We start from the raw sequence: 16,542 nt of genomic DNA, 5'->3' as shown, positions 1-16,542 counted from the left end.
AACTGACGGAAAACATGCGTTGACGGGCATTTGACTTTTTAGTTTGGTCCATGTCCCATCAACTAACATGGAGAAGGTGGGATTTATGAGCTATGACACAGCCAGCCACCAGTTGGCGAGTGAGACAGTTTGGCTTCACTTTTGGGGGGGGATGGATAAATGGACATAGATGTGCAGCTTGGCCGTGTTCCTCACTCTCTTTGTGCTCTGTGTTATTTCAAGAGTGATACATGGGCTCAGACTTGCTGTTTGCTAATTGATTGGTAACTTGATGACTGGATCATCAGATAATAATACTAATAATAATAATATGTACCATGTAAGCACAACGGCCCTTTGCAAGAAATATTTTGGCTTGTGATAGAAGAAAAACCACTAATGTCACTAACAACATTAATAGCGGCTTTGTTCTGCTCAACTGCCCCTAGTGAGACATGATAGTGAACCAGCATGCACAATACCAGGAAAATGAAGCAGAGACAGTTCAGTGGAACTCAGCCCACATTAATCCCATTATTTATGCCTGTTCCTCTCCTGCTGTAACATGTCAAAGTATCCTATATATAAAAAAAGCTATATTAACAAAGGAGACACCTCATCATGTCAGCAGATACTGTACATCAGTAAAACATGTTAAATACTTTTAAGAAATGACAATATTGGTTGATATTGTACTTTTGTGCAGCTAATGAGCATAAGATTATCATTAACAACATGGTACCTGTGCACGAATATACCTCATTTTATTGTTTCTCTGTATAATGTACTTCTACACTTCATCTTAGAAGGACACTTTTAGTCCATATTTAGTCTTTTTCAGTCGAGATGGAGATTGTAATTAGAAAAGTGTTTAGATGATGCTGCTGATTCAATGAACGCATACTGAGAAATGATTTAAACAGTCCTGAGGCAGAGACAGTCCGGGAGACTGAGTCTATTCTCAGTCAGTGCAGCAGTGTATTAATAACTACAGCTCTCACTCTAATCCAGATAAGAGGCTTTCTCAGCACTGCTCACTTCCACCTCGTGGAAACCAACTCAGGCATGTTTCCATGAAAACAATCACACTGAAACCTCACATTCATGTGTACGTTTGAGTAACTGGTCATTTAAAGATGAACACAAAAACCATTCTGGCGAAAGAAAAAAAAGGAGGAAGTATTTTCCGAGATTTGTTTCTCTGAAATCCACAGGCATGATCCTCCTCTGAGAATAACACCAGTGTGTTGACAGAGGCCATCTACTACCTAACATTTTTCCACAAGCAATTCCATTTCAATTCAATTTTATTTGTATAGCTCCAAATCATAATATACATTATATCAAGGCACTTTACATAGACCTTAAAAATGATAGAGAAACCCATGATCAAGCACTTTGGTGACTGTGGAGAGAAAAACTCCCACAATAACTGGAAGAAACCATTAGCAGAACCAAACTCAATGTGGGTGGCCATCTGCCTGGACTGGTTGGGGTAAGCAGAGAAAAATGGGGAGGAGAGGAGAGATGGGTGGAAAAGAGGGGGAGAGAAGAGAGAGAAAGATAGGAGGGAGGTCGACATACAGGCCAACAAGTGAAGTTGAGCACCAGATGCAACATTGGCTGGCAACAGGTGCAAACCGCCAGGTAGCTTTAATATCTTGCAGGAGCTTGGAAAACAGCCTGAGGAGCATGTACAACAGAGATGATGGAAGCAGGCTGGTTGTCTGTAAGGACGCCCAACTTAGGTACAAGAACAGGATCTTACTCTTTTAGACCAATCTAAAATCCTCCCAGGTATCCTCTGCCTCTACAGGCTGAGGCAGGGCTTGTCTGCTGGGTCCATCTTAGGCCAGATCAAGCTGTCATTGCAGGTGGTAGCAGCACAGGGAGGGAGGACTCGAGCACAGACACAGGAAGGCTGGTGCAATGAAGCAACTCTAATAGATCAAGTGATGAGGACAGACAGACAGATAGGAAGGGACAGACAGGTAGCAGGAGGACCAACACACAAAGACAAAAGAACCCAATTTTGTACAGGGCTGGTAAAAATACCAGGGAGCAGATGATTGAAAAAGAGGTAGAAGTTTTAGTGGACATTATGGACGACAGGTGAACAGGTGGGTCAGGAAACAGGAAGTATGTACAGAGACATCTAGTGGGCACAGCGAGTATGATAGAAACCACAACAGCATGTTCAAACTGCCCAGTCCTACCAGCAGTGGAAACACTCTGGATAACAAGAGGAAACATTTCTGAAATTGATTTCTGGGAAATCCACAGGCCCGTTTGATCCTCTTCTGAGAAGACCCAGCTTTGTAACCAGATGTCATTTAATACTCATCATCCTCTGATCTTCATTCTGGTTATGATTTCTGAAAGCGAGTGTGTCTTTACTTCGAACAGAAGATATCTGATTTTAGAACAGATACAGGACATGAAAGAAATGCAAAGCACACACTGTGCCCTGTCTTTTTTATTTGCTCTTTTCCAATGACTTTGTCAGTCGACTCTGGCTGCACGTCAAGAAGTGTCAGCCTGACCTTAATTTATCCACACGTTACATTGGATACAACACCGGTAACCAGTGTAGCCTCAAATATCTTAATTCTTCTATCTTTTGAATGGAAGAGAGTTATTAAGGTGACACAGCAGGAAATGGACCTCTCCTCTCTGTAAACCATGATCAGAATACCTGTTGTATCATGATGCCCATAACAGGAAAACAACTGGGATGTGAGGAAACGTTTAAAAGCTTTCTGAACATGTTACAGGAGAGTTAGCTCCGCTGTTCATGAACAGTAAAGAAACCTTCTCCTCTGTTGCCTGGGGTGTCGAACTGTCCCAGAGCCACAGTGCAAGGTCATGGAGTGTGACCCTGATCCACGTGACAGAGACCCTCATATGTGGAAGGGGTAGTCCTGCAGGTATCGCAGCAGAGGCCTCGGGAGTGGCAGGTGTTCTGGACAGTTTGTGTGTCTGTTGATGGTGAGGCGAGCCAGGTGCTGCAGAGAGGGGAAGGCCTCGGGTTTGTGTAAAGGATGCATCAGGTTTAAGGGGACCCCACCCTCAGGGTCAGGCTTTGTTTCGGGGGTAAAGTCATTGGATGCCTGGTCCTGTGGCGCGTGGCCCGAGCTCTTGTAGTGCTGTATGAGGCTGAGGACGTCCGGGAAGGACTGCAGTTGAGGCAGACCAGGGGAGATGGAGTCCAGCCAGAAACAGCCCCTGCTGTACTCGATTCGTACACTAGTAGGTCCACAGCGCGTCTTCACTGATAGTGCCAGCACATACTGTGGGTGGCTGCTGTCCCGCACCAGGAACGTACCCTCAGACTTTGTCAGCAGAGCTTCCCGAGCATCCCTCGCTGAGAGGGAACCCCAGTACCAGCCTGGATAAAAGAGGATTTGGATTTTTATTTTGCTTTGGTGAATATGGCCATTTTAAGTGTTTTACTTTTGGAAACTCCCACCAATGCTTTCTAAATATTACTCCCAGTGATGACAGAGGAGGATCACACTCATGCAAGGAAATCTCTTTATTCACAAAAGACATTGTTCGGCTTCTTTAGTATCTCAATTACAAAGTGCAGCTGCCTTTTAAATAGGAAACACTCCCCTTAAGATAATCAGCACCTGGCAAAGCTCTAAGTACATGATCACATTACCCCCAATAATCTTGTTGGCCATCACAAGGTAATGGGATTTGTAGTCGCTAAGTGTGGAGTACAGACAGAGTAAAAAAACATCTAGATAACTTTAGAATAAGAAACACACACAGAGTGTGGAGCTGTATGTCTGTGAAGTACCTGAGGTCTGTAGATACTGGAAGGTGGTGGCGATGCAGCGGAGGTCCTCTGCTTGGTCCCAGCACGGAGGAGAGGGATGTGAACAGCACGAGGCTTCTCGCCCCTCATGCTGAGTAATGGTCACTGCCCGGGCAACCATTTCTGACTGTTAGCGTGCAGACATGTCAAGATAATGTTCATGATGGGGCACTGAGAAAAATATATAAATTTACATTAGAAGTGTCAAATTAGATTCTTTTCCAACTTTCCACTGTTTTCTGCTCCAAAATATCTCTTTCAATAATGTAAGTTATAAAAACCTAGTTGGTGGTTGAAGCTATGTTTTTGGGGTTGCAGTTCAGTTTGACAGCGTCACGGTTATTGTGACAAAATGAGCCAACAAGCATAAAACAGAGCAAACTAAAACAAAGCAAAAAAGATAGAAACAAGCAAACAAATCAAACAGAAAGGTAAACACAGGATAAAAACATAAAATACTACTACTACTACTACTACTACTACTACTACTAGTACTACTACTAATAGTAATAAATACAGTGATATAACGAAATGAATAGCTTAATTATTAGGTTTATATAGATACATTTCAACAGGTATTACTTGACAAGAAATACTCAGGTACATTGTATTGTTTGCATCATATTTATATTAGTATTACAATACAGAATATCATATTTATATCATATTTATATTAGTATTACAATACAGAAACTGTTTGAATAAATCATATTTTCAACTACCATAGATATTTATGTAATTTGTGTGTATATTTGACTGTTTCCAGCACATCAGCTACTCTGTAGCCCAACATTAATCGAAAGTAATATTACATATACATGCATATGTACATGCACAATAAATGTACTTGCATATAAAACAGATCATAAATAATAATTATAATAACAACAACAATAATATTAATGAGAAATACCACATAACACACATTAGAGAGTGTCCATTATGTTTGAAATCATCTTACCTTACATCAAAGACAACCATATGGATGGGAGCAGATTTCTCAACAGTCCAGAGAATAATCCAGCAAAATGTCAATAATCAGATATCATCCACCGACTGACTGATGGAGGCGACACTGAACATTTCTGTAGAAGTCATGAGAAATGAGAGAATATATCCTGTGAGAGTGTGTGCTGTAACTCAAACTGTGTGTGTGTGTGTGTGTGTGTGTGTGTGTGTGTGTGTGTGTGTGTGTGTGTGTGTGTGTGTGTGTGTGTGTGTGTGTGTGTGTGTGTGTGCTCAGTGAACTGCAGGACAGAAAACAGCTCGGCTCAGTCTGAACTCACTCAGGTTCCAGGAATCTGTTTCCCAGAAAGGTTTTGTGTGACAGCGCCCGCAGTGACACTCTGCAGCTCTGAGTTAACACACACACTGTCTGCAGACACCACTTCCTGTAGGCTTTTCAAAACAAGACGCACTACACTTCATCTCAGAACATCTTAGACCTGTGACAAATGATTTTAAAAGTTTTAAAAAATACCCCTATTCTTTGTTTTTAGAGCTTCTCGGGCCAGGACCTTTGCTGTGAAAGCATTTATATTCTATGTAAATTCCATTTGCAGCTCCACCTATAGCCTTCCTTAAAAATCTGGAGACTCTGAAGTGTTCTAGTTATTTATATTTTGCCAATTTTTAGGTAATTGCATGGTGAAATGAAAACAATCGGATCATTTTGAAGTGATCCTGGAGTTAAAGAAATACGACTTGCAGTAACCGTTTCTGTTGTCAAAAAACAGCATGACACATAAGTGTTTTAGATTATAAAAAATACACATGATTGACTTAAAGCCTGTATTATGTCATTTTTTTATTACTTATTCCATAATATCTTAATACTTAATGTGTGTATACAAAATATTCATTCAATACTTGTGCACTGTCACCTGCATGGGAAATGTAAACAAGTGAAAGAGTGCACTCGTTTATATCTTACAGAAGCAGTTATGTCAAAGTCATGTATCTTTGTTTGTTGTTGATTTGTTATATGAATCTATTTACTTCACCATTTGAAAGCTACAATAGACTGGAGTCCAATTCCTTCTATGCATAAACATGTGGAATACAGATGATTGTTTTTCATTTTACAGTCAATTCATTAGGTCTCTGTAAAAAGAGCACCAAAGCCTCTGCAAGCTGCTTTACCACTTTAATTGTGCAGAGTTGAATTTCACCGATTGCAGAACTTGAATGTAATCTTAATATGTAATCTCTTCCATCACCTGTTGTTCTTTCCAGTGACAGTTTTGAACCTTTTATGCTGAAAGAGAACAGCATAACTTCTTTAGGTTAGAGACGTCGTCTTGATGCAGCTGCTGGCACTAACTTGTGTAATGCTGCATTCACGTTCAGTGAAGTGGAAATACAGTTTTACAACAATACACTGTATGTGTGTATGATACAATATCACTTATATGATTTAAAAATTGCAACCACAGGATTGCTGACCTTCTGACTGTCTTTTTTTAGCTGACACACATTTGCTGCATATCACACAGAAATCCATTCATTCATCCATTCATTCTCTCCAGGATCCACAGTTTGTTCTCAACACAAATTTCTCAGCCTGTGGAGAAAACTACATTGGTGAAGCAAATGGCTGTTTTTTTTCTCTCCTCTCTTTTTGTTTTCCAGGAAAACAACTGAACTGTGCCATGTCAGACACCAGTATGTCTTCAAAAAGTCAAGGTTCACGATCGCCCACCCACGCCACAGTTCCCATGTACAGAGATAATGACCACATGAAAACTGACTTTCAGTACTGTGCTGGGTTTCCAGGAAAAATAAAAAAGTTCACATCAACCGTCTTTCCCGTGAGCAATGAGAGCAGCAGAATGCACAGCTGAATGCTTCTGGGTAGAGAGGCTTCCTGGAAAACACACACAACAAATTGACCTCTACTGCTGAGCCGTGATCCCTGATGCTGCTGCTGCTGCTGCTGGCCTGCAGAGAATATATAGGACTATAGAACAACACACATGTACATGCACAGTGAGAGAGTAACAAGGTCACAAACACGAGGAAATAAAGAAAATATTTTATTGTGGCTCCATGTAAAACAACAGCCGTCACCTGAATGCAGTTAAATCTTGACTGTGTGACTGCAGGCAACTGTAAAATATGTGATTTGGATAGATTTTCCTGATGTGAAGAGTGAACCTCTGCACCAATGCAATGTAACGAACAATCCACCTTAAAACAGACGTTTCATAGCCATCTAATGATCTTTAGGAACTGTATAAATACAAGAGATCAAAAAAAGAAAGGCTAATGAGCCCCACAGTGGAGAGCAGATGGGGGATGTGGTCGACACCTTTGAGAGAAATTGGCAAACGTAAATAAATCCAGGAAATAAAAAGTATATTTATCCTTAAATAGACTGACGCACACACAGCAAGACGGTTTCTACTTTTATTTCTGGTTCTTTGGAGTTTGCATGTTCTCCTGGTATCTGTATGGGTTTCCTCTGGGTACTTCGGCTTCCTCCCACAGAGGTTAGGTTAGGTTAGGTTGGGGTTAGGTTAAATGGGGACTCTAGAGACATTTCTTTTTAAGACAGTTAAAAAAAAATGTGTTTTTTCCAGCAGAGGCTTGATGCATTTTGATCGTTTTATTTTATAGCAGTGGAAGGCGCCCTTACCTTTGCAATCACTGTCTTGTTTTTGAATGTGTCAGCAGAGGAGAGAAGATTGAACAAGATGTTTCAAAGTGCACTCGAGCAAAACTACAAGGCCAGACTACAAAGAAAAGAACTGCTTCCTCCTAGATAACAACCTTTAGAACTGTCTCCCTTCTCATAATAGATAGCTAGTGTCTTATCTATAAATCTTTTACATTGATGTGGTTAGTTGAACATTGGTTTTAGGATTTATTATTTTTTTTATTATTCTTAAAAAGAATGAAATAATAATTGGTTCCAGCTCCCCCAGAACTCTCAAAGGATAAGTTGCATAGATAATGGATAGATGGATTTCAAAAAGATTTGGCTTCACAGCAGTAGTTTTATGTGGCTGATTCACCAGAAGACTAACATGACTACAGATTTTTATCTGACAGCTGCTGCACCTTCCTAGTAGCACCTTCATCATGACTTTGTTTCCACATAAACTGGTATTCAAGCTAATCACCCTCCATCACACTCAACGTTGACTTCTCACTCAGTTTTGACAAAGCAGCTCCTGGAATTTAATATCTTGGCTTTAATTTCACAAAAATATTCACATTTTCACATTTCTGCATCATGGTGGATCTATGTTTGTGTTCGCTGCGTGTCCTTGAGTAAAAATAAAGAAGGAATGGCTAGAAATTAAACAAAAAATAACAAGTCAATTCATACATATTGGGTATCGGTTTTCTTCTTGTGTACTTATTTATACGTGTGTGTAAAGCATCTAACTTTCTTCGCCGTTCTCCCCCGCACCCTTGATGAGGCGTTTGTTGCCCCTCTTGCCTCCTGGTCCACGCGGCTTGGCAAAGGCCTGCTTTAAGGTGTGCTCCATCGGGTGCACTTCCTCGTACAGGAAGTCTTCTGTCAGGCCATCGCCACTGTCTATCTCCATCTACACACACACACACACACACACACATTGTTTCACAAGTCCTTCAGCTGATGAATCATGGAAGCTTTGGTCGTTACACAATGAGTGAGTGATGGTGCACCTTTTTGGTGACCTCCAGCTGGTAGTCTCTCTCCACCTCGTCCAGTAGCCTGTTCTTACAGCTGGAGTACAACATCCTCTCCTTGATACTGCAGGTGTAGCCAGGCATCGAATATATGAACACTGAAGGAGTGCATGAAGTGGTCAGTTGATATTTGTTGCTTCACTGGATCAGTTAGAACCGAGTCTGCTGATAAAGCTCTTTGGACAAAGACACAGGAACCCGGTGCGGTTGGCAGCATTTAGCTTGAACCAACTGTGGTTATTTTGAAACCACTGAGTATCTGCACATGTTTGATGTCATAAAAACTAAACAGAGCTGCAGTTAATTATTTTTATGACTTGGGAGCAGTGGAAAAAGCTGAAAACACAACAGTGGTCCATCTAACCTGATAAAGTTGTTATGGCTGACACATTAGCAAACAGTTTTTACACACCCTGCCGATGAGAAACAACATTAACATTCATCTGGACTTTCAAGCTGCCTCGCTCTTCTGTTACACTCATTCTGAAGAATTAAGTCTAAAATACAAGTGAAGATAAAAAATAGAAGTGTAAGTGTATTGTAAATAGAATAAAATGTGTGTATACTGAGTAATGAAGGACAAGTGCCTATTAGTATACATCAATAGGAATGAGAGCAAGATAAACAAAGTTACTGTGACTTGTCAAATCTGGGCGAGAGTGTGTACTGACCCAGCGCCTCCTGCAGCTGACCCTGGTGGGAATGTTTGAAGATGAAGAAGTGGTATCTGGGTGAATCTGTGGGGATCCTGTAGGGAAGATCGTGGGTCTCTGTGGGTTTGGTGTGAACCAGCTCGATGGTCTCTTTCTCTACATCCAGCCTCTGAGACACAATGCACACAAACAAGCTCTGGGGTCAAGTAATGCACACTTGATTTTGCTGTGGGGCTTCTTACATGTTGCTTGCTGTTCAGTTTAATTGTGATAAAGGGTGTTTTTAGCCTGAGCTCACCAGTTGTATGTAGTTGATGCGTTTCTGCTTGAGTTGCTGCAGAGCTCGTTTGGCCTCTTCTTGTAACGGGAATGCAAGGCCCTGAAGAGCCTGTGCCCTTTTATCTAAGCCAAACTCCATCGTAACCTGGACAATAAAACAAACACAATTAAAATAACATGACTGCTTGAGCAGGAAATGAATGTGCATGAAGAAGACAAAGCAAACCTTGGCTCGTGCGGTTGGAGTCCCGGTTCGTCTACGTTCATCCTGTGGACATAAGAGACAGTTTTAAAAACCTTACTCCTCTTTCTTTACAAATATTTGTATTAGGAGGAAAATCTACATACCCATACAACTTTATCCTACAAGAGGAAATGTGGAAGGAAACAGGATTAATACAGACGATACTGCATAGATAACATACTTATTATCCATATTCTGACATTTGATATTGTCTTAACTCTACCTCTGTGACTTTAATTTGTTGCAGTTCCTGCTCGGCAGCTGTGAGAGGAGCTGGGGAGGAGCAGGACGACATGTGACGCAGGTATCCCTGGAAGCACAGGTCCTCCTGCAAACACACAGACCCCAGGACAACAGGGGGCTGAGGTACTTCGTCTTTTAATGAAGATTCATGGACGAGTTATCAAACCTGAAAGCTTTCACTGACCTCGACTGTGCCAAACATTTCATCTTGGATATGACCTCCTCCGAACTCTTTCTTCAATGTGGCACGGGTCGCTGCATACATCATCTTTTGCCTCACCTGGAGGATGGCACAGCAGACAGGAGGACCGAATGAACTCCAGACATGCTTATTATGTAATTAACACTTATCACACCATGAAACCACTAATCAGCCATGACAGGTATCAACATCTCCTTAACTTACTGCTGATTGGTCAGGTGACCAGGCGATGAAGACCCACTGGTATCCCTGTGCATTCTGGGAGTCCAGACGATAGAGGATGTAGCAGGGCTCCCGAGGCGTGAGCAGAGGCAGCAGGCACTGGTCGTAGTCTTTGTCCCAGCTGTGTGCAGGCTCTCTGAATGAATCTAGCACCAACTCCTCTGCAGACAGAAAACATGTATCAGTAAACTCACCTCAGGATTCAGAATGAGTAACTACAGTCTTAATGATGTCACATGTATCCTAGTATGAGTAAATATTTCATGTTTACCATTTCTGATGACGATCTTCATGATTCTGATGGCACCTCCCTTCGCTCGGGCCAGAAACTCTCTCAGCTCAGATGTTGCTGAAGTAACCAGATATAAGGCAGACAAGTCAAAACTGAGGATGGGGGGGTTGAAGCAAGTGAGACAGAGTTAGGTAAGTAAGAACCTGAGACTCCACTTCAGGGAGAACATTTGATCCACTGCCAGGGAGTCACGCTATCACCTTCAGTGACTCAGACAGACCCGCAAATGTGCGATATGACCAGAGAAATGTGAGTTTTACTGATGAAACTTCTTCATCATCCCCTGGTTTCTGACTGTGAAAGGGAAGTTTGATGCTGAAAAATAGATTTAACGATTTGTTTAACACCCCCCCCTCCTCTCTCACCATGGTTACCAAACACAGCTGTCTCATAAATGATGTAAGATCAGGTGAGGAAGGAGAGAGAGAGGTATGCTTCCGCCAACCTGTCCCCCTACGCTCCGATTACCAAATGCAATAACACACATCTATATACGTTGCTCTTTAAATATCCATAAATGCCTTGAAGTGTTAAATATCACAATTACTGACATCACAACACTGATCATAGACAGGTGACCTGAGAATTGTGATGTCATAGACATGTGACTTTTACAGCCCACAGTTATTTATATTAACAGCATTTAAATGAAAAATCTGAGAATATCATGAGTGAGACAATGAATGCTACAACTCAGAGGTAAAAAAAAGAAAATTAATTAAAAAAAGCAATTAATCTGAACTTAGAACTAATTTAGGTCCAATTAATTAACAGAGTTGTATTTTGAAATAATTTCCCTTTTGCTTACCGTTAATTCCAGTTTGGTGGGACATCTTGTGGCAGTCACCTCTACACACTCCTCTTGTGCATCAAGGACCAGGTCCAGGTCTGTGTGTCCTCTCTCCTCGGCTCTGCTCGGCAGGTAGGCTGCCTCTCCACTGGTGGCAGACAGATGGACCCACGCACACCAGTGACATTAACGCCTGGAGGGTGACTCGGGAGATTCCTAACACTTGAAATACAATCTGCGGAACCGTGGCTGATGAGTAATAACGTGCTGTCAGTGGATATGCCACCCTAACCGCTGATCTAAAACTCTTTGCGTATCGATGACTGCAACTTTGAAGAGTCTCGGTGGGGGGGCCTCTCCCAGGTCACATACCGTCCTGTACTGTGGTGTGAGGGGCCCTTCGAGCTGTGGACAAATCCACTGCTCGTGACATCAGCGCAGTGTTTTCAGATAGTGGCACACACGTAATGACATTTTATCAGCAGCAGATACAACTGCATGTTCTCAAATTCCAGCCAGAGAAATGTGACACCACTAAATTCAACAGTGTTACCTGGACCGAGAGCGGTATTAATGCTCAGGACCTGTCGAGCATGTAGACAGAAAGTGTTACTATTGACAGCTGATGAAGAGGAGAGATGAGGTGGACAGCTCAAGCAACACATGCACTGTCAAAATATGAGAATGTACATTTTAGCAGTCAAACACTGTTCATCTGAGAGTGTGAGAGAAGAGCTGCAGATGTGAACACAGGAGGAGAGGGCTCCTAAATGTCGGGACAAATAAATCCATCACTGACACACTGACAAAGTCACTGAGATACACACACAAGTTTGTGTTTCAGGACTTTGCATTGACTTCTATTCATTGTGGAGGCCTAAACAAAACCTCATCCCTAACATTAACCTTGACCCACTCATGCCTAACCACAATTCACACCTTACCACTAACCTCAACCAGGACCTCAGGAATGACACTTTGGCTCATTAGGTCCATGTTGTGGTCCCCATGAGGTCCACTGGTCCTGGTCAAGGCCACAAGGTCAGTGTTTATAATGCAAAAGGTACAAACACGAGTGAATGAGTGTGAAAAGTTAAATAGTTATCTAGAATCTTAAAGACAAGTGATTCAACTAGCACAAGCCCCCCCCACCTCCCACACACACACACACAGAGGTTGGTGAGAGAAAGATAAGTGTGCACCTGTGAGGTTACCTGTGATGGGATCATCCATTATTCACTCTGTGGTGAGTACACAACCCAAGCATCTATACATTATTCAGCAGAGCACCCCCACTCCCCCGCTGCAGGCAGACACACTATGTGTTCAAATAAATAAAAAAAGAAAACACCCATTCATCAAAATGATCAACGATGCCTGTTTCCCTCTCACACTTGCATGTGTGTTTACAGACTGAGTGAACTTCTGTTTGAGTGAGATTACATGAGCGATGTGTTGTTGTTGTGGAAGCAGCGATATACTGATCTCATAGAACAGAATCAGTCATTAGCAGATTATTGATAATAACAGTCACCATTAACTGCAGCTATATAACTGTGTATCAAGAATTCAGGTAAAACCTCATATTTTTTAATTTCTAAAACAAGCTATCACTGTTATCAAAATTTTAAATAAAAACACTGAACATTTTTTACATTATACAGGACACGCCAAGATAAAGGATTAAAACATTCAAATTTTTATTCTATAAAAAACAATAATAAACTTTTTACAGGAAACAGTAGCACCATTGTTTAAAATACTGTAAAATACTGATGGTAAAATGTTTAACATTAAAATATTTTCTGGTATGTCTCCAACATACTATTACACCACAGTGTTCTTATTGTGACAAAATACACATGATGGTATTCCTGCTTCACCGCATGATGGCAATGTGTTACACCCTCTATAAGTCGTCAGTGCATGGAAGCCAAAAGTTCTGTTGAAAGAACAAGAGGAGAAAATATAAACGATCACACCGTTCATCACTGTTTATTCAGCAGTAGCTTATTTAGTGCATTTGATCGTCTCACCATGTTCGTGCAGGCGCTGGCAAACGTCATGTATCTGGGGTTAAACTGCAGCGTGTTGATGGGTCCTGGATGTTTCCCATCCAGCACGGCCACCTTCATCCCGCTCTCAGTGCTCCAAACGTGAACTCTCCCGTCCTCTGAGCCTGCACAGCAAGACGTGGTTAAACAAGATCAAGGAAGAGATCTCACAGGAGGGTCGACCAAACATTAAGTGTCGGAATGTTAGCTCACCGATCATGACAAACTGTGAGTCTGGAGTGAAGCAAGCCTCCAGGGAGATGCCTCTACTGTTGTTGTAGCCCTTTAAATGAGCAGAGGCAGAGAAGTCCTCAACCACATACAAGTAACTGTAAACAGGTGAAATTCAATAGTTGTGTGGCTGAGTGATAAAGTGGCTGTGTCTCTTACAGAAAAATTGTGCAGCACAGATCCACTGAATGCATTGAGGACACGAATCATCCCTCCGTTTGTCGAGATGAGAATCTGTTTCCCATCGTTACTGAACTTCAGTCCTGTCCAGTCACAGGTGCGATTAAACCTCGTCTCAAAGGAAGCGAATGGACCCTTTCAACAGGGAGATAAAAAGTGTTCAGGACACAATATAATACAGCAGCAGTACAAAAAGGCTCACACGCCCAAAAAACATAAAACATGAACACAATGGATTTGTATTTCACCTTGTCGAAAGCACGAAGGTCGTAAAGTTTAATGGCCTGTGATTCCACCCCTGCAGCAAATATCAGCCCATCAGGGTCGAAGGAACAAACAGGTTTGCCCAGTGGATTAGTCAAACCCTGAAAGACAGACACACAAATATCTAGAACGGTGCTCGGTAGAGCGCATACCTCCGCCCAACAGTCCCATTAAATGTAATCAAGCTACACCAAGTTATACACACGCATACATATCAGTTACTTAAATGTGCCTGATCAAGACATATGAATGCTTCCCGGGGAAAATGGTATAATGGTGTAATCTTGCTCACAAAAAAACAAAAAACTAACAAACTGACTGGGGTGGAAACAAAACCTCTGTATACAGAGACAAAGTGAGAAGTAACAACAGACACATGTAAATAATACCTCCATATTTAAGCCACATTCATTTTTGACTTGTGTTTGTGTCATACACTTTACATATTAATGTCCACCCCTTCCATTTAGTCATTGTTTATAGAATTTAATTGACTATAACTGCTGTATTTTGGTCCAGTTTACCATCTTAGAGGACAGGTCCATATTCCTAAAGCAGCTCTGGGGACACCCAGTGGTCACAGGACAAATTAATATAAAGAGGATTTGCATGCTGTTGACATAAAGCACTCTGATGTGCAGTCACTTCTAAAGTCCTGCTTTAAAGCACCAATAGCTACAGCAGAGGGTTCACAGAACACTCACCTGACAGTTTGGAGAGCGCAGGTCCCAGATCCGGATCGTCTTATCCAGTGAGCCTGAGATAAAAGTTTCATCCACTGGAGACATGGAGAGAGCAATAACCCTGAAACCAATATGTGGTAAACAATCATTTTAGATGCAGTTTAGTGTAACAAGGAAAAGAACAGATAACATGAAGTGTAAGTTAATGGCACCTGTGGAGAACTGGGTAACTAGTTGCTATGTCAGAGGCCAACATGTTCACGCTGATCAGGATTATATTTTACGATTAGATCTCTTTTTATGTCTATGTAAAACATTCAAGTGTAATGTGAAGATATACTTGTGACCTTATTAGTATCAGATGTGGATAATTGATAGATTAGAAGATGTACTTAATTTATAAACGTAGAGTTTGTGATCATTTATATATTTATATTACACAATATTAGAATATGATGTTTGATCTGGTTAGGACCTCTAGACCTTAAATACTATCCAGTATACACTGCAGGAGAACAGAAAGGTTTGCAGGTCTTCTGTTGGTATTTGTCTACCCATCACATGACATCACAAGGGTCAAGCATACTTTATGCTTATTTAGCCTCTTATTATGTAGTGGTCCAGGTGGTCACATACACTCACCTTGCAGTGTGTCCGGGGAAATAGCGGATGTACTTGTTGTCACTCAGAGACAGGTATCGTATGGTATCTGCACGACACAAAACATCTTTATTCACCAAAACTCCAACATGGTCTGGGTAAAAGTCAGGGGATGGGGGTGCTTTTCAACATTTCCGTTGATTTCTCAGAGAATAGGTCGTGAATCTTGTTGAAAAAACCCAAATCTGACATGTTTATGGGGCTGATGTTTATGAGTGCTGTTAGGCCTTGGCACTGTGTGACATCTAGTTACCATCTAGTTTGTTGGAGCTGTAGACCACTGTCTGTGTATCTCCATGTGTGTAGCGGATGAGGTCCACTCCATACTTCTTGCTGAACAGAGTACGTTTGGGTCTGAAAAAGAGAAAATACAATATTGATTTCAGTCAGTTCATAATGAGTGCTGTGTCTGAAACACACAGTTCACATAGAACATAGAACTGTGAAGCCCGGTTTAAAAAAGAGCAGAATAAAAGAGGTACATAGATTAAAATGGGGAAAAGACATGACATGTTTTAAAAACAAGATGAAGTGGTTAATCCATACAAATAAAACAGATAGAAATGTGTAAAATAAATAGATAAAAACAATGATGGTGTGAGGTTTTGCTTTTATAGTATAATATATTATATATATGTATGTTGTGGACTTACTTCCCCTCCTGGATGTCATACAGCACGATGCAGTCGTCGTCGCTGCTGGATATCGCGTGTTGTCCACTCGGGCTGAAGTCCACACAGTTGACCTTCTGAGAGTTCTCCCTGTAGGTCCGGGCCACTCGGAAGCTCCGCAACACACCGTCCGAGATCTTCATGTCTGCTGCGGACCAGAACAACAAACCCACCCGGTACAACACGACCACGGCTCTGTGGTCTCTGGTCTACTGGAGCCTGGCAGTCATTTCTGCTGATTGTCTGCTTCTGTCCTCACGGAGCCACGAGACGAGTTCAGTGCTCATGTTTCCATTCAAACAATCAAATCCAGCCATGTTTCATTGAGTAAACAACTAGCGGCCATGTTGTTCCTGACCGGACTGACGACGACGCACTCGCTTTGTATCTCG

At 41.7% G+C, this 16,542-nt stretch overlaps 2 protein-coding genes across 7 annotated transcripts; both read right to left on the bottom strand.

Annotated features, from left to right (window-relative positions):
* Positions 1-1,268: 1,268 nt before the first annotated feature.
* On the bottom strand, positions 1,269-5,108 carry LOC109638538 (cytokine-inducible SH2-containing protein-like). 4 transcript variants are annotated; one of them, XM_069537168.1, is made up of 4 exons: positions 5,089-5,108; positions 4,764-4,887; positions 3,785-3,973; positions 1,269-3,367 (listed from the first exon to the last, which is right to left on the bottom strand). In XM_069537168.1, exons 3-4 carry the CDS (start codon positions 3,921-3,923, stop codon positions 2,880-2,882), a joined length of 627 nt encoding a protein of 208 aa, XP_069393269.1. In that variant the 5' UTR covers positions 3,924-3,973; positions 4,764-4,887; positions 5,089-5,108; the 3' UTR covers positions 1,269-2,879. The 4 variants fall into 4 exon arrangements, with proteins under 4 accessions (XP_069393269.1, XP_069393271.1, XP_069393259.1 ...); XM_069537170.1 differs by having other exon boundaries at positions 4,769-4,887; positions 5,089-5,106; XM_069537158.1 differs by lacking the exon at positions 5,089-5,108 and having other exon boundaries at positions 4,764-4,972.
* A 2,535-nt stretch (positions 5,109-7,643) lies between these two features.
* Positions 7,644-16,540, bottom strand: LOC109638555 (WD repeat-containing protein 82-like). 3 transcript variants are annotated; one of them, XM_020101583.2, is made up of 17 exons: positions 16,133-16,527; positions 15,733-15,833; positions 15,462-15,528; positions 14,841-14,940; positions 14,121-14,237; positions 13,852-14,007; positions 13,675-13,744; positions 13,444-13,586; positions 10,308-10,481; positions 10,086-10,181; positions 9,882-9,986; positions 9,763-9,777; positions 9,641-9,682; positions 9,434-9,559; positions 9,154-9,304; positions 8,459-8,580; positions 7,644-8,358 (listed from the first exon to the last, which is right to left on the bottom strand). In XM_020101583.2, exons 1-17 carry the CDS (start codon positions 16,291-16,293, stop codon positions 8,191-8,193), a joined length of 1,914 nt encoding a protein of 637 aa, XP_019957142.1. In that variant the 5' UTR covers positions 16,294-16,527; the 3' UTR covers positions 7,644-8,190. The 3 variants fall into 3 exon arrangements, with proteins under 3 accessions (XP_019957142.1, XP_019957140.1, XP_019957141.1); XM_020101581.2 differs by lacking the exons at positions 13,444-13,586; positions 13,675-13,744; positions 13,852-14,007; ... (3 more) ...; positions 15,733-15,833; positions 16,133-16,527 and adding exons at positions 10,597-10,674; positions 11,426-12,845 and having other exon boundaries at positions 10,308-10,486; XM_020101582.2 differs by lacking the exons at positions 7,644-8,358; positions 8,459-8,580; positions 9,154-9,304; ... (4 more) ...; positions 10,086-10,181; positions 10,308-10,481 and adding an exon at positions 13,084-13,349 and having other exon boundaries at positions 16,133-16,540.
* Between the last annotated feature and the right edge of the window lie 2 nt (positions 16,541-16,542).

Source organism: Paralichthys olivaceus, chromosome 2 (genome assembly GCF_024713975.1).
Source record: "Paralichthys olivaceus isolate ysfri-2021 chromosome 2, ASM2471397v2, whole genome shotgun sequence".
NCBI lineage: Eukaryota > Metazoa > Chordata > Actinopteri > Pleuronectiformes > Paralichthyidae > Paralichthys > Paralichthys olivaceus.
This window is presented reverse-complemented; position numbering and strand designations above follow the sequence as displayed.

Coding starts and splice junctions, on each gene's coding strand:
- LOC109638538 (XM_069537168.1), bottom strand. CDS start 3,923: ATGGTTGCCCGGGCAGTGACCATTACTCAGCATGAGGGGCGAGAAGCC. Junction 3,368..3,784: donor CCAGTATCTACAGACCTCAG/GTACTTCACAGA, acceptor TCTTTTATCCAG/GCTGGTACTGGGGTTCCCTC.
- LOC109638555 (XM_020101583.2), bottom strand. CDS start 16,293: ATGAAGATCTCGGACGGTGTGTTGCGGAGCTTCCGAGTGGCCCGGACC. Junction 15,834..16,132: donor TATGACATCCAGGAGGGGAA/GTAAGTCCACAA, acceptor TCTCTTTTTCAG/ACCCAAACGTACTCTGTTCA. Junction 10,482..13,443: donor CCAGCGCCTGCACGAACATG/GTGAGACGATCA, acceptor TCTGCAGAGGAG/TTGGTGCTAGATTCATTCAG.